Raw genomic sequence first — 23460 nt, forward strand, 5'->3', positions numbered from 1 at the left:
GATATGTGTATGTATATACACACACACACACACACACACACACACACACACACACACACACACACACACACACTGCCTTCCTTTAGATGTAACCACTATCCTGAATTCTAAACTTTTCACTTCTTTGTGTTTTTTTTGTTTTTTTTGTTTTTTTTTTTTTGAGGTACGCGGGCCTCTTACTGTTGTGGCCTCTCTCGTTGCGGAGCACAGGCTACGGACGCGCAGGCTCAGCGGCCATGGCTCAACGGCCCAACCGCTCCACGGCATGAGGGATCTTCCCGGACCCGGGGCACGACCCCGTGTCCCCTGCATCAGCAGGCGGACTCTCAACCACTGTGCCACCAGGGAGGCCCTCTTTGTTTTTTTAAATAGTTTTTTTTCCTAGTCACATGTGTCCCTAAATAATGTATTACTTAGCTTTGCTTGTTTTTAAGATTCTCAAAACTATCAATATATATTATACGGTCTTCTATAACTTTTTTCATTAAATATTTTATTTCTAAGATCCAACATTTTTATTTTATTTAATTTATTTTTTGGTGTATGTTGGTGTAGTTCTTTTTCCTGCTGTATGTTATTTCATTGTGAAAAGTACTATGATTTATTGATCTCTTCTTTGATCAGTAAATGTTCGGATTGTTGATCAATTTTTTCTGTCATGAACATTGTTGCTAGAAATTGCACACATCTCCCTCTGCACAAATATAAGAGTTGCTCTAGGTTAATGCTTCTCAACTTTTTTTCTGATGGCACACAATAAACACTAGTATTTGTATAACACCTAGAAGGCAAAGCTTCTTGAGACCAGCAGTTCCTCATAGGAAGGCTCTGCCCAGGAGGAAATACATATCAATGGACCATGGGGTACAGAAGTTCAAATATGCAAGCTGATGACAAATTGTTTTTTAAGAGTAGGTGCTCGTCTTTACACTCCCACTAGCAGGATGTTGGAGTTTCTCTTGGCCCACATTATCTGGACCATCTGGTGTTGTCAGACTTATTAAATCTTGCTGGTCTGCTGTTTGTAAAATAGTATCTAATTGTAGTGTTAATTTACACTTTGAGTTCGATCATCATTTAATAGCGGTTCTGTGCTGTGAACTCTGGTCTAGCCTTATGTCATTTTTTCTAGGGTGTTTTCTAACTGATTTAAAAGGAGTTTTTGTTTCTCCTTATTTTTATTTTTTATTTTTTCCTTAATTTGCAATACTAATTGTAAACTGTTTGGGGAGTACTTTCTCCATGTTGTGATGTTTCTCTTTACATCACATGTCTTTTGGCAACCCTAAGTTCTTAGTTTTAATCTAGTTAAGTTTATAATTCCTTCCTAATATACATTTATTTATGTAACTTAGGAATACTGTGGGTATTTTTGTTTCTTGTTTAAGTAAACCGTTTCTGTCTCAAGATACTGTTTTGTAATTTCTACGAAGTTTTCCTTCTCCATTTCCATATGCTCTTGTCTTTAAATTCTTTTTCTCTTATTGAACTTAACTATATATAAGCAGTGGGCATATTGTTAGAGATCCTAGATTTATTGTTTTGTTTATTTGTTTTATCTGTTGAATCCAAGTAAGCTGTCAGCACATTACTAACCTGAATGTGGAATTTTTCCTTTTGGCAGACGATTGTGATGACCCTCTGGTGTCTGCCTTGTCTCAGGCATCATTCAGCAGTTCATCCGAGCTCTCTAGCAGCTATGGTCCTGGATTTGCAAGGCTAAATCGAAGAGATGGTAAGTCTGCTTTTTCTGCTCTGATTGGTTCATGATGAATCTCATTCATCTTCCATTCTCTTTTAGTAAAATCATTGTAAGTGATATATTGTAAAAGGTAATAAATTTCTGAATAAGCAAATGGCAGAAACTAATGGGATGTTCATGACATTTAGGATTGGCTCTAGAATGGCAAAGGGATGCACCTGTTCTGAGATCTTGTATCATCATTTTAGTGCCCAAAGAATTGAATTCCCTAAATCTGGTGATTTTTTTAATGTATCTTATAAAATAAACTTTTCTTTAGAATTTTTTTATTTTCATTTTTTAATTGAAATATAGTTGATATACTATATAATTTTAGTTTTAGGTGTACAATATATTGCTTTGACATTTAAATACACTGTGAAGTGATCACCATGTTATGTCTAGTAACCATATAAAGATATTATTAACCATATTCCTTATGCTCTATATTACATCCCATGACTTATTTATCTTATAACTGGAGGTTTGTACCTTCAAATCTGAATGATAACCTTGCTGGGTAGAGTATTCTTGGTTGTAGGGTTTTTGTTTTGTTTTAAGATTTTTTGATGTGGACCATTTTTAAAGTATTTATTGAATTTGTTACAATATTGCTTCTGTTTTATGTTTTGGTTTTTTGGCTGCGAGGCATGTGGGATCTTAGCTCCCCAATCAGGGATCGAACCCGCACCCCATGCATTGGAAGGCAAAGTCTTAACCACTGGACCGCCAAGGAAGTCCCTTGGTTGTAGGTTTTTTTCCTTTCATTACGTTGAATACGTCATGCACTCCCTTCTGACCTGCAAAGTTTCTGCTGAAAAGTCAGCTGATAGTCTTATCGGAGTTCCCTTCTAGTTGCTCTTCTCTTGCTACTTTTAAGATTCTCACTTTAATCTTTAATTTTCCCATTTTAGTTATAATGTGTCTTGGTGTGGACCTCTTTGGGTTCATCTTGTTTGGGACTCTGTGCTTCCTGGACCTGGATGTCTGTTTTCTTCCCCAGGTTAGGGAGGTTTCTGGGTGTTATTTCTTCCAAAAATTCTCTGGTCCTTTTTCTCTCTTTTCTTCCTCTGGGACCGTATAATGTGAATGTTCCTATGCTTGATGTTGTCTCAGAGGTCCCTTAATTACCTTTATTAAAACCTTTTTTTCTTTTCCTGTTCAGTTTGGTTGATTTGCAGTACTCTTGTCTTCCAGATAACTGATCCATTCTTCTGTATCATTTAATCTACCGTTGATACCCTCTAGTGTATTTTTTACTTCAGTTGTTTTATTCTCCAGCTCTTATTTCTTTTTAAATTTTCTAACTCTTTGTTGAAGTTCTCACTCTGTTCATCCATTCTCCTAAGATTGGTGAACATCTTTATGATCATTATCTTGAATTCTTTATTGGGTAGATTACTTATCTCCGTTTCATTTAGTTCTTTTCCTGAGGTTTTGTCTTGTTCTTTCATTTGGAACAGATTTCTTTGTCTCTTCATTTTCCCTAATTCTCTGTGTTTATTTCTATGTATTAGGTAGTTCCATTACATCTCCCAGTCTTTTTGAAGTGGTCTTCCATAGGAGATGTCCTCTGGGCCAGCAGCACACTCCCCTCTGACCATCAGAGCTAGATGCTCCAGGGGTGTCCCCTGCGTGGGCTGCATGTGCCCTTTTGTTATGGCAGGGCCCACTACTGTGGGCGGGCTGGCAGGTGGGGCTGACCCCCAACCTGGCTGGCTGTGTGACCTGGTGGTGCATGGCTGTTGTGGGCCCACTGGTGGGTGTTGTCGGCTCCTGGCACTAATAGACTAGAGAGAGGATTCCAGAATGACACTTGCCAGTGCTGGTGTCAGCTCAGTAGAAGGAGATTCCAAAAATGGCCACCACCAGTGTCTCATTACCCAGGGGAGTCTCAGCTGCCTCCTGTCTCTCTGGGAGGCTCTCCATGGGCATTAAGTGAGTCTGACTCAGGTGCCTTTCAAACTACTGCCTCTACACTGGGACTTGGAGTATGTGAGATTTTCTGCACACCCTTTAAGAGTGGAGTCTCTGTTTTCCAATGCCCTCTGGCTTTTCCAAACATATGCCCTGCTGGTTTTCAAAGGTTGACTTCTGGGGCCTCTTTTTCCCTGTGCAGGATCCCTGGGCTGGGAGGCCTATGTGTGGCTCAAACACCATGCCCCTCATGGAGGACCTCTGTTGCTATGATTTCCCTCATGTTTGTGGGTCACTGATCCTGTGCTGGGGTTACTGACTAGACTCCATCTCTGTCCCTTCTACCTGTCTTGTTGTGGCTTTTTCTTTATATTTTAGTTGTGGAAAATCTTTTCTTATCTTCAGGTTGTTCTCATAAATAGTTACTTTCTTTTCTTTAATAAATTTATTTATTTTTAGCTGCATTTGGGTCTTCATTGCTGCGTACGGGTTTTCTCTAGTTGTGGCAAGTGGGGGCTACTCTTCGTTGTGGTGCACAGGCTTCTCATTGCGGTGGCTTCTCTTGTTGCAGAGCACGGGCTCTAGGCACACAGGCTTCAGTAGTTGTGGCTTGCGGGCTCTAGAGCGCAGGCTCAGTAGTTGTGGCGCACGGGCTTAGTTGCTCCACGGCATGTGGGATCTTCCTGGATCCAGGCTCGAACCCATGTCTCCTGCATTGGCAGGCGGATTCTTAACCACTGCACCACCAGGGAAGCCCTGACAGTTACTTTCTAAGTAGTTGTCATTGTGGTGTGCGTGTGGGAGGAGGTGAGTTCAGGGTCTTCCTACTCTGCCATCTTGGTCCTAAAATATACTTTTCTACAGCAATATACAATCATTGTGTATACAGTAGCCATGAAAATTTAATTGGCCCTCTATTTCAAGATAAGCAAGGAAGTTTGCAAGAAGCGATTTCAAAAGTTGCTAGTTATTTAACAGTAATCATCCCTAAGTTTAGTTAATTCTCAAAATGAATGACATGACTTTCTCTCCTGTTGAGGAATGGGAAGTTAATAAGCTTCCATGCTCCTTTAGGAATACTCAGTTCGTATTGTTGACTATCTCTTAGGTAGGTTGTGTTTGATTGCTTGAGTATGTTTAAAGAAAAGTGCGGATAATTAAATGGCAACTTGCTGTAGATATAAGAGAATTTCAAAACTCTCTGCACTTAAAGACAAAGTATCGTTATTATCCCTTTCTATAATATGCTAAGGCAAAACCCATCTGCTCATGCATTCTATGGAAAGAGGATTGGCAATACTAACAAAGAAAATATTTTTAACAACCATAAAAAAAGACACTGACATCATATATTATTGAAACTGATTCACTCACTTATTATTCCCTTCTCACATGCTGCAGCTACTTCTTCGAATTTTACTCCTTGATCTTATCCTTTGTGCTGTTGTTTAATGTTTGAGTACATTGAACAGTGGACATAACAAATAGATTGTGTGTGTGTGTGTGTTTTGCCATATGGTCCATGTTATAAATATCTAACTCTGTAGCATGGGTTTATTTAAAAAATCTTATCTGATATTATTTGATACAGTCCTCTATGTGTGTTTCTTTTTTTTTTAATTAGGTATAATTGTCATAACTTTGTGTTTCTTAGTGTGAGAATATCACACTAAGAGTGTAATAACTGAGATCCTTGTATCAAATGGAGAATTTTGTGGGCTTTGAATATATTTGTGTAGATAATTCTTGTCTGTTACATTTATTTGCCTTATAGTGAAAGTTATTGTCACATTGGACTATCTCTTCCTATTTTCAATTCTGAATCCCTTACCACAGGCAAGTGGGATTTCCTAGCCCTGTGGGGGTCAGTCCAGATCCTGAACCAATGGTCCTTTCCATAGGAATGCTGTCATCACAACACTGACCTTAGAATGAAGTTTCTATCTTATATTTCTCTTTAAAGTAAAGCAGAGTTTAGCATTTGCCACCACTCCATTTGAGTTATAATAAGGTTTCATAGGATTTGGCCCATCAAAAGAGATACAAAATTTAATGTAACTATTTATCATTATTTTCATTTGTTGAGGTTCAACAAATCTCTCTCTCTCTCTATATATATATAATATGTTATTGATTTGATCAATCATATTTTTCATTAATTTATATACTCATCAGGAGTCTCTATCAGTAGGACTCATTTTCATTCTTAATTCATTTCTATGGCTCTTGGTGAAACGCAATATTAAACTTCATGAATCTCATTTGCATGTTAATGAAATGGAGAAACACAACAGGATCGTTTTAATTATCTTTTGCTGGTTGTCAACCTGCTTGATTACATTTTTCTTTTTTATTTAGCTTTTCTTTTTTTACCTATTAATTACATGAAGTGTTCACAAGAGAATATCAGATTTTGAATGATTTATTAAAGGCTGTATTTTATACTAGTATGCCGACATTCCTTGTGGTATTTAAATCAGGCTATGGAAGGGTGTTCAGCTAAGTCAGCGGGTCATGTATAAATAAACTGAATCAGCAAATAAAGATCCTAGTATCCTAGAAACACAGATGGGGTTACCTTTTTGCTATGGAATCTGGAAAACTTAGAGCCAAAGAACAGAAAAGCAAGAAATGAGGAATCAAGCTCAACAGCCCACTGCTTTCCATCTATGAGATAAGAAGTGCCCTGGGTAACACTGTGATAATGACTAGGCCCTGTAATGGGGAAAGGAAATCAGAAAAAGACTACAGTTAAATGTCCATTTCTACCAGTAGGGAAGAAGAAAATTTACTTTTTTTGAGGTATATTAATTTAATTTTGTCACTTAATTCCATTGTGGGTTGAAATGTGTCCTTCAAAAGGATACATTCACATCTTAACCCTGATACCTATGAATGTGACCTTATTTAGCCCTAGAGTCTTTGCAGATGTGATCAAGTTAAGATAAGGTCATATTGGATTAGGGTGGGCTCCAGATAAGGCCTTATAAGGAGAATGAGATTTGGAGACACAGGAACAGAGAAGACAGAGAGAAGAAGGCCAGGTGAAGACAGAAGCAGAAATTCAAGTAATGAAGCTACAAGCCAAGGAATTCCAAGGTTTGCCAGTAACCACCAGAAGCTGGGAAGAGGCAAAGAAGGACCTTTTAGAGGATGCGTGACTGGTGACACCTTGATTTTGGACTTTGGGTCTCCAGAACAGTGAGGGAATAAATTTCTGTTACTTTAAGCCAGTTTGGGATACTTCGTTACAGCCACCATAGGAAACTAATACAGACTTTGGAACTGCAGGTTTAGTGCTACTGAAACAAATGTTTAAAAATATGGAAGTGGCTTTGGAATTGGGTAATGGGCAGAGGTTGGAAGAATTTTCAGGTGTGTGATAGAAAAATCCTAGATTGCCTCGAAGAGACTGCTGTTGGTGGGAATGTAGAGGATAAAGTGCTTCTGGAGAGCTCTCCAAAAGACAAAAGGGTCATATTGTGAGACACTGGAGGGAAGGCAGTCCTGGTAATAAAGTGGTGGGAAAGTGGAATGAGTTGTGTTCTAGTGTTGGGTGGAAAGGAGAATTTGTAAGTGATGAACTTGATATTTACCTCAGAATGTTTCCAAGCGACATATGGAAGATGTGCCCTGGTTTCTCCTTGCAGCTTATAGTAAAACACCGGAGGAAAGGAATAAATGGAGGAAGGAGCTGTTAAGCAAAAAAGGAACCAGAATTTGATAAGTTGGAAATTTCTCAGCCTATCTATACTGCAAAAAAATTCTCTAGAGAGAACGTCAAAGATGTGGGCTCATTTTGCTAAAGAGATTAGGAGTGTGACTCATGAATGCAGTCCATCATCTCACCTGAACCCTGGAATACAGATGGGGTTATCCAGAAAGATCTGTGGAGGACATGCTTCTGTCAATTGCATAGGAGGCAGTTTTTGAGAATTTTATCCTAGCAGAAACACTACTTGCCTAGACTGAAAGAGACGTAAGCTAGGCCAGCAAGGTCTCCATGGGTCCTGAGTCTGGGGCCAGTGGGGCCTCTGCAGGACCAGGGGGCAGAGCATCAAGCCATAGAGGATTATACTCGGGCCTTGAGACTTAGTGGAATTTGCTCTGCTGGGTTTCAGACTTGCTTTGGACCCATAACCCCTTTATTCCTTTCAGTTTCTCCCTTTGGGAATGGGAATGCCTATCCTATGACTGTCCCATTATTGTATTTTGAAAGCAGATAATTTGTTTTCTAGTTTCACAGTCCACAGATGGAGGTTTTCCTCAGGATGTACCATACCCAGAGTCTCACTTACGTCTAATTTAGATGGTTTGGAAGATAAGATTTAGGATTTCTTGTGTTGATTGTATTTAGATGAGATTTTGGACTTAGAGTTGATGCTAGAATGGGTTAAAACTTTTGGGGATGTTGGGATGGGGTGAATGTATTTTGCATGATGATGATGTGAATTTTGGGGGGAGCAAAGGGTAGACTTCTGTGAGTTGAATTGTATCCCCCTAACCAATATATTTAATTCTTAACACCTAGTACCTGAGAATGTGACCTTGTTTAGATCTAGGGTCTATGCAGGTATAATCAGGATGAGGTAATAATGGATTAGGCTGGGCCCTAAATCCAGTGACTGGTGTCCTTCTAAGGGGAAAGAGGTACACAGAGACGCAGAGACAGAGGAGACAGAGGGAAGAAGTCCACGAGGAGATGGAAGCAGAAATTGAAATGATATAGCTACAAACCAAGAAATGTCAAATATTGCCAGCAAGCACCAGGGGGAGAATTTTTCTCTAAAGCCCACAAAGGGAGCGTGGCCTTGCTGACACCTCAGTTTTGGACCTCTAACCTCCAAAACTGTGAGAGTAAATTCTATTAAGCTGTGCAGTTAGTGACACTTTGTTATAGCAGCCCTGGGAAGCTAGTACAAGTGCCACTGAGTAAGTAACTTCTTTTGTACTTTTTTTGCACTGGGAAGATGCATCTCAACTTGAACCTGATAGATTTCATAGCTCCGAGACATGTGACCCAAAATTAACTGTAAACCACACAAACAAACAAAAACCAATTGCTACTAATACCGGCTTTGTAATGGAATTAAATCTCTCTGCCCTTGTATATTAGTCCCAGTTTTGCAGTTTCAGTGTATTTTGAATTACATTCGGCATCTTAAATCGTTGCCATTATCAGTGTACAGTTCAGACAGGTTCTAGTGTGCCATTTGATGGTCCAAGTGTGTTCTTAGGACAGAATATAAGAAGCCATATATGTAGAACTGTTCCTGGAGTTGCATTGTAATCCAAATGGATGTTTTTTTATTTTCATGTACTTGGGAAACCTTGGAAATGGGTTATTGCAAACTGATGTGCTTGTATAACGCAGTAAATAAAATGGTGGTACACAGCAAAAACAAAATATTTGTATGTGTGAATGTAAACATATATATGTACATGTGTTTAATTATATAGCAGGTTGCTTCCATAAGTGACCAATACTGTGAGTTTTCTCTCCTCTGTTCTGTAAGATCAAAATATTTCCTCTTTTGCTAAAAAGTGGAATATATGTCTGTATTTTCCCATTGTCTGTTTTATTTATCCACAGCTAAGCCCTTCTACTCTACATGCTTATAAAGCAATGCTTTCCTCATGCCTGTAGGGTTTGCTGTTAAAATCAAGCATCTATCTGTAGAGAAATCAGCATATTTAGTTACTTGACAGGGAGAACTCTCATTCTGGATGTACTTCTAGTGAGGAAAATTATAACATTCTATACAGAATTATTGGGCGATTTTTTTTCTCTTTTTTTGGCTTTGTTGGGTCTTCGTTGCTGCGCGTGGGCTTTCTCTAGTTGTGGTGAACCCTGCGCGGGCTTCTCACTGCGGTGGCTTCTCTTGTTGTGGAGCACAGGCTCTAGGCGCGTGGGCTTCAGTAGTTGTGGCACGTGGACTTGGTAGTTGTGGCATACGGGCTCAGTAGTTGTGGCTTGCGGGCTCTAGAGCACAGGCTCAGTAGTTATGGCGCACGGGCTTTGTTGCTCCATGGCATGTGGGATCTTCCCCGACCAGGGCTTGAACCCATGTACCCTGCATTGGCAGGCGGATTCTTAACCGCTGAGCCCCCAGGGAAGTCCTATTTGGCAATACTTACTGCCCTAAATCATTGTGCTTCTTTGCATGTAACTATTATGCTTAAATTAAAATCCCAGAGATAAATTCCCAAGGTATGCATGGTGCATGTCAGTGCTTAAGAGGATAGATGAGGTAAATGTTTCTTGCCGTTTAACATATTGCATATAATCGTTTATAATTATCACATTTAAAATGATAAAATTAATATATTTGGTAACCAGTACTTTATGAGGAAAAGAACAATAGATGAATTTTGCACAGGACTGAAAAAACTCAGGCCTCATAAAAGGAGAGCCTCATTGGCATGGTGGGTGTAGGTCTGAAATGTGCCTGATGGTCCCCAGGACCAGAAATGGGGCAGGTGAGCCTCACGAACTGAGTGTGGAGAATTGACTGCATTGGGGACCGCCTGTTTTTATAGAGTTGGCTAGAGAACAAAAGATGCCAACAGTTTATTTGCTTCCATGTCAACTGCTTCCCATCACATCCAGGATGCCATGTGTCTGAGTAAACCCTCGGCCTGAGTAATTACCTGAATTGCAAGGGTCCCACACCTCCATGCTGAGTCAGGCTGTAAGTACCCGACTTTGTATTAGCTTTGCCCTATTTTTCTGTCTTGCCCTAACTGATCTCTGAGATTAGGAGATGTACAGTTCTTAATGTTGGGATGAGAACACTTAGACCCGACAAAAATTCCTGAATAGTCAGATCCCTGAGAGTCACCCCTGTAGTCACAGGATGTAAGCTTCTCCAGCACACTTGAACCTTAGTTAACCTGCTCTGCTTCTCTCCTTTGTACTCTCTCCAGTGGATCATGACAGTTTAGGTGAAGAGTTAACACTTTGGTGTTAGACTTATCTGGGTCAATTCACCATTCCTGGGTTTAAATCATTACTACCTTACTTTTTTTTTTAAATTAATTAATTTATTTTTAGGAAGATGTTTTTAAATTCATTTATTTAAGTAGGAAGTAATTTTTTTAAATTTATTTTTTAACATCTTTATTGGAGTATAATTGCTTTACAATGTTGTGTTAGTTTCTGCTGTATAACAAAGTGAATCAGCTATATGTATACATATATCCCCATATCTCCTCCCGCTTGCGTCTCCCTCCCACCCTCCCTATCCCACCCCTCTAGGTGGTCACAAAGCATCGAGCTGATCTCCCTGTGCTATGCGGCTGCTTCCCACTAGCTATCTATTTTACATTTGGCAATTATAACATTCTATACAGAATTATTGGGCGATTTTTTTTCTCTTTTTTTGGCTTTGTTGGGTCTTCGTTGCTGCGCGTGGGCTTTCTCTAGTTGTGGTGAACCCTGCGCGGGCTTCTCACTGCGGTGGCTTCTCTTGTTGTGGAGCACAGGCTCTAGGCGCGTGGGCTTCAGTAGTTGTGGCACGTGGACTTGGTAGTTGTGGCATACGGGCTCAGTAGTTGTGGCTTGCGGGCTCTAGAGCACAGGCTCAGTAGTTATGGCGCACGGGCTTTGTTGCTCCATGGCATGTGGGATCTTCCCCGACCAGGGCTTGAACCCATGTACCCTGCATTGGCAGGCGGATTCTTAACCGCTGAGCCCCCAGGGAAGTCCTATTTGGCAATACTTACTGCCCTAAATCATTGTGCTTCTTTGCATGTAACTATTATGCTTAAATTAAAATCCCAGAGATAAATTCCCAAGGTATGCATGGTGCATGTCAGTGCTTAAGAGGATAGATGAGGTAAATGTTTCTTGCCGTTTAACATATTGCATATAATCGTTTATAATTATCACATTTAAAATGATAAAATTAATATATTTGGTAACCAGTACTTTATGAGGAAAAGAACAATAGATGAATTTTGCACAGGACTGAAAAAACTCAGGCCTCATAAAAGGAGAGCCTCATTGGCATGGTGGGTGTAGGTCTGAAATGTGCCTGATGGTCCCCAGGACCAGAAATGGGGCAGGTGAGCCTCACGAACTGAGTGTGGAGAATTGACTGCATTGGGGACCGCCTGTTTTTATAGAGTTGGCTAGAGAACAAAAGATGCCAACAGTTTATTTGCTTCCATGTCAACTGCTTCCCATCACATCCAGGATGCCATGTGTCTGAGTAAACCCTCGGCCTGAGTAATTACCTGAATTGCAAGGGTCCCACACCTCCATGCTGAGTCAGGCTGTAAGTACCCGACTTTGTATTAGCTTTGCCCTATTTTTCTGTCTTGCCCTAACTGATCTCTGAGATTAGGAGATGTACAGTTCTTAATGTTGGGATGAGAACACTTAGACCCGACAAAAATTCCTGAATAGTCAGATCCCTGAGAGTCACCCCTGTAGTCACAGGATGTAAGCTTCTCCAGCACACTTGAACCTTAGTTAACCTGCTCTGCTTCTCTCCTTTGTACTCTCTCCAGTGGATCATGACAGTTTAGGTGAAGAGTTAACACTTTGGTGTTAGACTTATCTGGGTCAATTCACCATTCCTGGGTTTAAATCATTACTACCTTACTTTTTTTTTTAAATTAATTAATTTATTTTTAGGAAGATGTTTTTAAATTCATTTATTTAAGTAGGAAGTAATTTTTTTAAATTTATTTTTTAACATCTTTATTGGAGTATAATTGCTTTACAATGTTGTGTTAGTTTCTGCTGTATAACAAAGTGAATCAGCTATATGTATACATATATCCCCATATCTCCTCCCGCTTGCGTCTCCCTCCCACCCTCCCTATCCCACCCCTCTAGGTGGTCACAAAGCATCGAGCTGATCTCCCTGTGCTATGCGGCTGCTTCCCACTAGCTATCTATTTTACATTTGTCTCTTAGGTTTTTAAAGACAGACGAAATACTTAATCTCTATGCTTTAATTCTCTAGCTTTCTTTTGGAAGAATAGGGATAATACTGAAGTGGTTTTGGCTTTATTGAAAATGATCACGGCACTGTGCTGTAACCACAAGAATTACAAAAGCACAGTCCCAAGAGAATGTTAAACAGTTTCAGTGTGTGTCCTGCCAGTTAACCCCACTTTAGCAAACCTCACAGGCCAAATATATACTTTGATTTATAAAAAGGTAATCTCAAAATTCAGGCATCCTTATAACTCTGGTAAAAGAGTCTTTTTATTCTTGATTAATTATAGAGCAAAGCAGGGTCAAAGAATTTTTTTTTTTGAGCATTTATCTTTAGTTTTTAATTACTCTGCAGAAGAATTTTATATATTAAGGGCAGACATTTGTTACAATAATTAATAAATTGGTAAAATATTTAATAAGCAGAATAGGCAAAAATCAATTTTCCTTTCAAAAGAGCAAGGAAGTCTTCCTTCCCTTCCTATTAAAGAAAATACATTTTACTTTCCAAATATTTGTATATCTTGCCAGGCAAATGAAATCCAGCAAGATTTATGCCTTTCACATAGTGAAGATCACCATATTTAAATGGTGCATTTACTATGAAAGTAACTTTCTCAATCAATGTCCATAATATAGATGCACTTTCACAGTTCAGTATACAGCTCAAAAAATTTTACAGCCCAATAGTAAATGTAAGTTTCCTATTTGAATGAAGTCTAAAGTACACAAGTCAGGTCCCTGACCATGCAAAGGATAATATTCAAAGAAAGCTCACAGTTCAGAATCATCTGACTGTTTTTGGATCCTCAGCAATTTTTTTGTAGTAATTGGATTTAACAGCATTATAATTCTAATGAATGAGTTAAATCAGGGATCTCAAAATTTTAGAATCCCATTATTAATCAACTACAAATAAGTATTAGCCCATATCTATCACCAAAGACTTAGATGTTTCTTTCTAATGAATTGACCATTACATTTCCAAAGTTCTGAAATGGCCAACAGACCATAAAAAGAGACTTCTTTAGGCTCCTGCTTGACACCAACAGCCAAAGTGCTGGCCTTGATTCAGGGCCAAACAAAGAATGATATTTTATATGTTCATCATTAGCTTGAAGTAAAGATAAAATGTTCTCATATATCCTTAGTCAAAGTCTGTGACCTAGGGTAATCTGGTGGTTTTATTTAAAATATTTTTACTTTTTTAGCAATTGGAAATTGGTTTATGAAGTTAAAAAGAACTTACTAACATTTCAATAAAGGTTTGGCAAATGAAGTTCCAGATCAGTTTTATGGTCAGTGGTGTGTCACATGCACTTATAGGTTATATTTTGCGTACTGGCTTTGAGAAGGTGAAATAAAGATTAGTGAATATTTACATTCTTATTTCTTGATATGCCTGTATCCTCTATTTTTTAATTAATTAATTAATTTTTTTTGCGGTACGCGGGCTTCTCACTGCTGTGGTCTCTCCAGTTGCGGAGCACAGGCTCCGTACGCGCAGGCCCAGCGGCCGTGGCTCACGGGCTCAGCCGCTCCGCGGCATGTGGGATCTTCCCGGACCGGGGCACGAACCCGTGTCCCCTGCATCAGCAGGCGGACTCTCAACCACTGTGCCGCCAGGGAAGCCCTTGTATCCTCTACTCATTAAAGTATAGGAGAGTTTGCTCTCACTTCTGGGATTAATATAGAATCACTTCTATTCTTCTATCAGTTCATTTGATTTAATACCAGAGGCGATTGTCCTCCTGAATGTTTGGTTCTCTCTTACTTTGGATGTAGCTCTCCCTTCTGGGCCCTCTTCCTTAAGAACATGTTCTACTGTCTTCTGATCTCTGGCCAGTGTCTTGCTCCTCCCTCAGTCTTACCCTTTATCGTCCTTGTCTGCCCTGTACCATGCTTTCTTCAGCTCTGAATCAGTCTGATAATGTAAGCCCAATGAATGTGCCATGTAGCTGATCCTAAGTAATTTATAGTGATAAAAAATGTTGCTTTTGGAATCACAAAACCTAGGTTATAATACTAAATTGTGGGTGGTCTTGGGGAAAAGACATTTCCTCTCTTTTTTTCCTTTCCTGTAAAAGTATGGGGTTGAATTTGGGGATCTCTAAATTGTATGACAGTGTACTCTTTTTATTTATAATATTCTATAGGCACCATCTCTTTTCCTTTTGACTCACTCTAATAATGGAGATTTTCAAAGCATGTGAGTGAGTGATACTGATGGCTTTTCAAGAAGGGGAGAATCTTAAGGCAGACTGTCCTTCTAAGTCCTCTCAAACTAGAAGACACAGAATGTGCCTGGCTTAGGAAATGTCTTCAACTGTTATAAAATATAGGAATTCAAGTTATAAATATGAACCTATTGAAATTGATATAGGAACTTAAATTTAGTCAGTTAAAATACATTCATAAAATTTAAAATTAATATATAGGTTACACTTCTTTGTGTATATCTAATATTTTTCATTCTGTTGAGGAGGAAAATTTCACATGTAGGTACAGTGAAAGTAAACAGTGAGTATGCAGTTGGGTGATGTATTGGGTTGAGTTCTCCCAAAAGCACACCCTGGGCCAACAATTGTGGTGCTAAAGGTTTATTAGGGGATGGTTCCCAGGAGAAGACAGAGAGGGAGTATGAGAAGCCGGAATTGCAAGGGGAAGAAAGCAACTTCAAGTGAAGTCCCACACACAGCCTGGTCTCCCAGGAAACTCTGGATGATCAAACTTTACCTATGGCTTTGTCTTACCTCCCGTTAAAGGAACTGGCAAGGTGGCTAGCAAGGTGGCTGGCTGTGTGAATAATTTAGAAAAGCTAGTGTCTGAACTCTAGTCTAAACCCTAGCTTTAGACATTATAATAAAATACAACAAACGAGGTGGCTTAAACAACAGACATTTTTTTCTTACAGTTCTGGAGGCTGGAAAGTCCAAGATCAGGGTGTCAGCAGATTCTTTTCCTGGTGAGAGCCTGTCCTGGCTTGCAGCAGCCTCTTTCCTGCCATGTGCTCACGTGGCCTTTCCTTGGTGTTTGCATGTGGGGAGGGAGAGAAAGATCTTTCTTCCTTTTCTTATAAGGTCACTAATCCATCAGGGGGGTCCCACTCTAAAGACCTAATCTAAACCTAACCACCTCTGCAAGGTCCCAAATACCATCACGTTGCAGTGTATGGCTTCAGTGTATGAATTTGGGAGGTAGGGGTGGAGACGCGCTCAGACCATAACAGTTAACTGTCTTTCTATAAAGAAGTAAACCAGCTAGAAAGTGTTAACCGCTTGAAGATATCTGAGAAAAACCAAGATAGCCAGGCCTTCAGGGTCAAAGATCCCGGAGAAAAAGGAAATACCATATAGTGAGTCTGACATTTTCTACATGAACTAACAGAGCCTCAAAATACAGAAAGAAAAGTGGACAGAAATAATAGGAGAAATAGACATTACAGATTGAAACACTAAAGGTAGAGGTTTTTAATATTTCTCTCTCTGTAGCTAATTTAAGAAGTATGCCAAAGAAAAGATCAGTGGAAATACAGATTTTAACAGCAGTTAACAAATTTGACGAAATATTTACATATGTAATTTATATTTATATAATGAGTAGCATATATAAACCTCTGCCTCCAAATACTGCAGAATACCCATTCTTATCCAGAGTACCTAGAATATTTACTTAAATTTATTTGGCGCCATAAAAATTGTTTCAACAAATCTCAAAGGATTTATATCATGCAGAGTAGGTGCCCTAGTACGGTTGAATTAAGCTAGAAATCAATAATTAAAAAATACTTTAAAACTCAGAAAGGTGTGGAATTTAATTAACACACTTCTCAAAAGGAAATCTCAGTGGAAATTAGGGAACGTTTAAACTCACTGATAACAGAATACTATAGGTCAGAATTGTGAGATGCAGCTTAGATCAAATTGATAACCTTAACTGCACATAATACAGAAGAAGGAAAGCTAAATATTAATAACCCATCCATTGCCTACTTATTCAGTTTCTCAAGAAATTAGAAAGGATGACAGATTAAACCCAAAGTAAGGAAAAGGAGAGGAATAAAAGAACAGTACATCAATTAATGAAATAGAAAACATGCGATATAGACAATCAGTAAGACAAAAACATAATGAGGATATTTTAACAGACTTCCTGCTAATAATTGTGAAAATTTAAATGAATTGAACAAATTATTTGAAAAATGCAGCCTGAAAAATTGTGCCCAAGAAATAAAATAAAATTTAAATATTCCTCTGTCAGGTAAAAGTAGTAAATCCATAATTCACATGCTCCAACAGAAAACTCCAGGCTGAAATGAATTTATATGTGAATTCTTCCAAACACTTTTAAGGGAGCTACAACTCGAGTCTTACACAATCTCTTCCAGAGGATAGAAAAAAAGTCAAAATACTCCCCAACTCTTTCTATGAGACCAGCATAACCTTGATACCAAACCCTGTCAAGGACAAACAAGGAAGGAGAATTAAAAGCCACTCTCTCTCGTAAACAAAATATTGGCATACATGTGTGAAGGGGGTCGGGCTTGGCCTCCGCCTGAGATGCTCTCTCTCGGCTGGCGTGCACATGTGTTCTGAAAGCATGGTGGGTTGCATAACCAGAGAAACAGTGAAAGCAGGGCCTGGAGCTTTCTTGTCTGATCCATGCATAAGTATCTTGAGCATCTTACCTAGGAGAGGATGGAGCGGAAGTGTGACTATAGCTAACAGTAGAAGACCATCTTTTTTGTATTCACTCATATTAGAGACTGTTATAATTAGAGATGTGCTGTTGTGTGTTGGACACCTCTTAGGCAACACATCTTCTCAGCCCCACCTCTTTCTCCAACCAGGACCAAGTTCAACTTCCCACAGGTGTAACAGGATCTCATATTGGGTGGTACCACTTACCAGTAGCTTCCTGCCCTGTGGCTCCTCTGATGCTGAGGGATGATCTGCTTCCAGGGAATCTACTGGGCACCATAAATTCTGATGGTGGGGTATGGGCACTATTGCCTACCTGTGAGGCTACCTTGACCGACAGAAGATGAGAACTGATGTATAAAATCTTCCACCGTTGTCCTCAAGGGGGAAAGTTCTGAGCTGCATCTCATCAAAAGACTGCTTGGAAATGTTAAGCTTCTCATTTTATTCATACATTGCTTTCCTGATTTTGTTTAGTTACCTGTATCTCATTGAGCTTCCTTAAGATGATTATTTTGAATTGTTAGGCCAGAGACCTTCATTTTTTGGGGTCAATTACTGGAAGTTTATTAGTGTCCTTTGGTGGTGTCATGTTTGCCTGATTTTTCGTGATCTAAGTAGCCTTGCGCTGTTGTCTGTGCATTTGAAGGAGCATCAGTGGGAAGGTCCCTGGGCAGGCAGGTGTAGTCCCAGACTGTGTCTGAGAGGAGCCAGAACTGATTCATAGGGGTGCTTCAGTGCCCATAGCTGGGACAAGGTCTGCAGGCCTGCTGCCTTCAGGGGCATGGAGGCACATGTCTCCTACCAGGTCCCAGGGCAGGTGGGACTGCTCTCGGATTGTGGCCGGGAAGGGCTGGAGCACAGTTACAGGGCCACTTCAGGGTGGGTGTGTCTTCCTCCACGTCCCTGGGTGGGCAGGACTGTTCCTGGTCTGCAGCTGAGAGGGTGTGGAGCTGGGTTCCAGGACCCCTTCTATATCCATAGTCAGACTAAGGTTTGAGGGCCTACCCCTGGGGGCAGGGATGACGTGTATCCTGGCAAGACTGCTCCCTAAACGCAGCTGCGAGGGCCTGGGGCCAGGTGATGGGGCTACTTTAAGATCTGCAGTCACACCAACATTGGCTGCTGCCCAGCGCCTGAACTGCAACTGGGAGGGCTGAGGCTTAGTTACAGGACTGTTTCAGAATCTCCTTTTGGATTAAAATCAGTGGACCTACCTCCAGGGGGTGCCGTCAGGCGTGTCTCCTGGTGGGTCCCTGGGCGGGGCAAGACTTCTCTGGGCCTGCGGCTGGATCCCAAAGCTCGCACAAAGGGGCTTCTGTCCGTGGATGGCTGCCAGATTGTTGTTGCTGAGGGGGTATATGAGTGGGAGTCTTCCTATTCTGCCGTCTTACTGACGTCACTTCATATATTACATGTCTGTCTGTCTGTCTGTCTCTCTAATAGTTCTGCAAATTAAAATCTGTTCCCATAAATTATCTCATCTGATTTTTAACTGTAACCCTTTTGAAGGCTGCCCTCCAAATGTAATTCCATGGGAAAAGATGTACAAAAACTACACGATTTTAGAAGGACTTCTCTGTGTTTCTTCTCAAATAGGACTTTATATCAGAGATTTTCTCCCTCATTGGGAACTGTTAGGTCCTTAAAGGTCCAATAATTTAAGTAGAAAGCTAGCCTAAAATCACATTTCAGTGATTTGATGATTATTTGTTATTCTTCTCTTACCTTTTCCCTTGAGTCCTTTTTAAAAAAATTGACATATCATGAATATTAACAACAAAAGAAAAGGGACACATAAAATTGACTGTAAAATTGGCCATATAAAATACAACTGACTTAATAGACTATATAAAAATATCTGTATAAAAATGAAAAACAAGATCAGAGACTCCATGCCAAAATGACAGTGTTTATGTGGGTTTTTCCAAAGCCTTGTCTTTGACCTTGGCATTGTGCATGCCCTCCCTGAATGAGCTGGTCCACTGCCAGGGCCTCAGGAGGAGGCCTGTGCAGACACCTCCCACGTTTGTGCTAGCGGAGAAACATGTCTAACAATCTCCTATCTTGTATTTTCAACTGCCTGCTGGAATTTTCCAGCTGCCTGCTAGATGTCTTGTCTTCACAAAAAAGCTCAACATAAGTCTTAAGTTAAATATATCACATCTAAACCAGCTTCTGCTTGTAATTATTTTTCTTTTCCGATTCCTGGTTGTTATCTTAATCACCATGGCTTAACATTCTTAGAATCACCTTTTATTTCTCCCTTGATCCCTCCTCCTGAAGATGATAAATCCTGTGTATTTGTGGTTTGCAATCTGTCTCTCTTACACTCTTTTTTTTTGGAGGGGGGTGGTTTCCACTGTTACTACCCTAATGCGGTTTTTGGATTTCTAACCAAGGTTATTTTAATAACCTTGCAATTTTGAAGTCATGCAACTTTGAGGCTTTCCTCAATAAAAATAAAATTTCAAGCACAGTTGTGACCTTGTTTTTTGCCTACTTAAGACTTTCAGTCCTACCTCCCTTGCATGTATCGGTGTTTCTGAACGTGCTTTCCGAAGTCCAGCTAATCTTATGCAGTGCTTGAGCAGATAATTTGGTAGTTTCAAGGAAAAAGGAATAAAAAATACTTTAAAACTTTTCACAGATTAAAGTGTAAGAATGTATGAATTGCCTGCAATTCACTGAGTACAGGCATACCTTGTTTTATTGTGCTTTGCAGATAATCGTGGTTTTACAAATTTAAGGTTTGCGGCAGCCTTGTGTCAAGCAAGTCTATTATTACCATTTTCTCCAACAGCATTTGCTCACTTTGTGTCTCTGTGTCATATTTTGGTAATTCTCACAATACATCTAACTTTTTCATTATTATCGTATTTATTATGGTGATTTGTGATCAGTGATCTTGATGTTAATACTATGACTCAGTGAAGGCTCAGATGATAGCATTTTTTAGTAATAAGGCATTTTTAAATCGAAGTATGTACATTTTTAAAAAGATGTGATGCTTAGTAGACTACAGTATAGTGTAAACATAACTTTTATATGCACTGGGAACCAGAAAATGTGTGTGTCTCATTTTATTGTGATATTTGCTTTATTGTGGTGGTCTTTATTCCCCAATATCTCTGAGGCATGTCTGCATAGTTTCTGTTAACTAACCTATCTTTGCTTAATTTGTGTGTTATTACTTATATTTCTTCTACAAATCTAATAAATATACAACATCATAAATATAAGGAGTGGCCATAATTTTAGTACAAAGATTAAATCATAGAAGTTGGGATATGTGCATATTTAAATGTGGTGATTTCATACAGGCATCTAAATAAGAAAACCACTGGGTAGACATTGGACTTACTAGACAAAGACTTTAAATTGTCTCTCTTAAATATGTTCAGAGAGCCAAAAGAAACCAGGAGCATGGTGTCTCAACAAATAGAGACTATCAATAAAGAGTTACAGATTGTAAAATGGATCTAAGCTAGTGTCTTCTAGTGTGAATGTTATGAATTTGATATGCATCAAAGTTGCACTCCTAATAGCAAAACCCCATCTCATTATTAATACTATGCTTGGGGAGCAAAGTAGAATAAACTGTTTGCAAAATTCCTCTCTCAAAAGACACTATCACAACCTAGATTTTTTCAGTGGTTCTGGATGTGGAGGAGTAAACGTGGGAAAATACTAGTTGACTCCTGCTTTCTTCAGCGTAAGAACCACTTTGATTTCTGAGTTTTAATCTTGCTTCTGCCTATGTAAGCACAAAGGACTCATCAGTCTTTGAATCTTATTAGCCTTGGTGACCCATACTGCAGGAGACAGCACTTTTCCTTGTGTTCATTTGGCGCACGTTGCAGATTGGAAGATGCAGTGGAACTGGACTGAGGTGGCCCTGGATGGATACAAGAAACCTTGTTCACAGAGGAGAGTGGGCAGACAGTCACAGATCTCAGTGTGACTGTCTTACCAAACCAAGGTTGCTGGGAAGTGAGGGGTTGGGGGATTCTTTTTATTGTGTTGTGCAAAAAAAGTGGGCAGTGGTTTCTGTTTTTTGGGGGGGGTTGCATGAAAGTAAACTGGTTAATGTTGGGAAAGGTGAGCGCATAAATTCCTCTAAAGAAGGATGAAATATGAGCATTTTTGATGACAATAATAATTGCGTCAGTGGCTATTTCTCTGTGTGGGGTGATGGGGGGAGCAGAAATAGACATGACCTCCCCACTGGTCCTTCGTCTCCCCTCTCAACACAGATAGGCACACGCCACCCATGGCTTAAGGGAAAGGATGGTCACTGCCCAGCTTGGGAACAAAGTTAAGTGGGTACCTTTTAGATCTAAAATATAAATGATTTGAAAGGGGAAATGACCAGCCTAAAGGAATTCCTTTTCCCCATACCCCACTGAGGGAAGAGACGTGAGAAAGCAAGTGTGAGGGATCATTTTCCCTGAAGTCCTGTCCTCAAACTAAGTCCATAGTAGGAAACTTGACAGAACCCTTCATTCACACTCAGGTGTCTGTATGCGAAAGGGTACTTAGAGAGGAGATGGCCCGCCCCAAGAGAAGTCACTAAATCATCCTGCTGCTGCACTGCAGAGACGGTGGTGTGACAGTCCCCACGTCAGCCCCGGATGGCATGTGAGGGGAACCAGGAGCTGCTGTGGGCACCAAGAATGGATGCAGAAGTTAGGGCATGAAGTGGTGGGTGTGGGCAAAGCGTCACACCAGGGATGGGAGGACGAGCATTGGAATGTTGTGACATAGGCATGTCCCAACTAATCTGCAACCAGTCACCTAGGTGCAGAGTGGAAGCTGCTTGACCGCCCACGCAAAACACGGAGAAACAGTGGTCCCGGTCTCCACTGCCTACAGGGTCGGCAGGAAGGGAGGCAGATCCCTGCAAGCATTTCAAGCTGAAGGTGACAGAGATAAAATCCTGAATTGACTGAGAAATCCATGAACTGGACTGAGTTCCTCTGAAATGATTAGATTGATTTTCTACATTGGACAGAATAGGAGCTCAAGAGAGAAAATTAGACTGAGTTAGGAAAAAATGCATTTTTCATACCTGAGGCTGTAACTGAGAGATTCATAACTCTACTATGATTCCACCTGCTGTGCTCAAGTAGCTTATCTGAGATATGGTCAGTAACCTGCCGGCCTGGGAGAGCGGCTCTTCCCAGCTCAGCATTGTCACATTGGGAGCTTGAAATCTGCCATGCAGGGAGCATTTACACCACAGAAACTGGCAAATGCTGTAAAGCAGGACTTTTCCCCACAGAGAACTAGTTTTTAAACACTTTCTGGCATACTGCTTACCGGGACTTACCTCTCGTGAGACAAGATGTAATGATGTCGGGGCGGGGGGAAGATACAAAAATTTCTTTTTAAAGTTGGACTCTGATGCGAAAGACATGAACCAAAGGAGCTTGACATGTTCCCAGTGCTTGATTGTTCGTTGCTCAGAAAACTAAATCAGTAAATATGTTAATTTGTATATTCACGACATCCGTTTTTCTCAGTGGTGTATAAGTTAAGATTTTTTTTTTCTTCGGTAAATGTCAAGAGTGACAGTTAAACCAACTCACTGTGGAAGCTTCCCATACAGACCAAACTATCCATCAGCCTGGGTATAGCTTGGTAAAAGGTTGCTAATACCATCTTCTTGTAAAAGAATATGAAGAACCATGCCTATTATTAGTGATCTTAACATATTGTTTATTCTGTACATTTAAAATTGTGGATGGTTTCTGTTTGTCAAGTTATCTAAAACTGTTGATCCACATGTGTGCCAAACAGAAAACACACACTAGGTGGTCCTCAGGAGCTGAGAGTTTGGCAGTTTTCTTAGCTTTGAATGAAAGACTTCCTACAATCTGGTTCCACTCTCCTTTCTTGCCGTAGTGACCACGGCCCTCTCCATGCCCCCTCACTCCCTTCAGTCCGTTACTGCCATCCTGAAAAACGTGCCTTGCACCTGTCTGCCCTCAAGTCATTCCTCTGCTCCAAAGGCTCCAACCCTTCATTTTTTTTTTTTTTTTTTTTTTGCGGTAATTGGTCCTCCACTGTTGTGGCCTCTCCCATTGCAGAGCACAGGTTCCGGACGTGCAGGCTCAGCGGCCATGGCTCACGGGCCCAGCCGCTTCTCG

At 40.2% G+C, this 23460-nt stretch overlaps 1 protein-coding gene across 1 annotated transcript in view; it reads left to right on the forward strand.

The window, feature by feature from the left end:
* Nucleotides 1–23460, forward strand: part of LOC103075710 (contactin-associated protein-like 4) — a gene marked incomplete at its 3' end in the record, with an annotated part of 244633 nt that overhangs the window by 39538 nt on the left and 181635 nt on the right. The window contains exon 2 of the mRNA XM_007470921.1: nt 1625–1735. Within this exon, the coding sequence (XP_007470983.1) occupies nt 1625–1735 (111 nt within the window). The remainder of the gene's footprint in view (nt 1–1624; nt 1736–23460) is intronic.

The sequence above is a fragment of the Lipotes vexillifer genome, unplaced genomic scaffold, assembly GCF_000442215.2.
Source record: "Lipotes vexillifer unplaced genomic scaffold, Lipotes_vexillifer_v1.1 scaffold1852, whole genome shotgun sequence".
NCBI classification, from domain to species: Eukaryota; Metazoa; Chordata; class Mammalia; order Artiodactyla; family Lipotidae; genus Lipotes; species Lipotes vexillifer.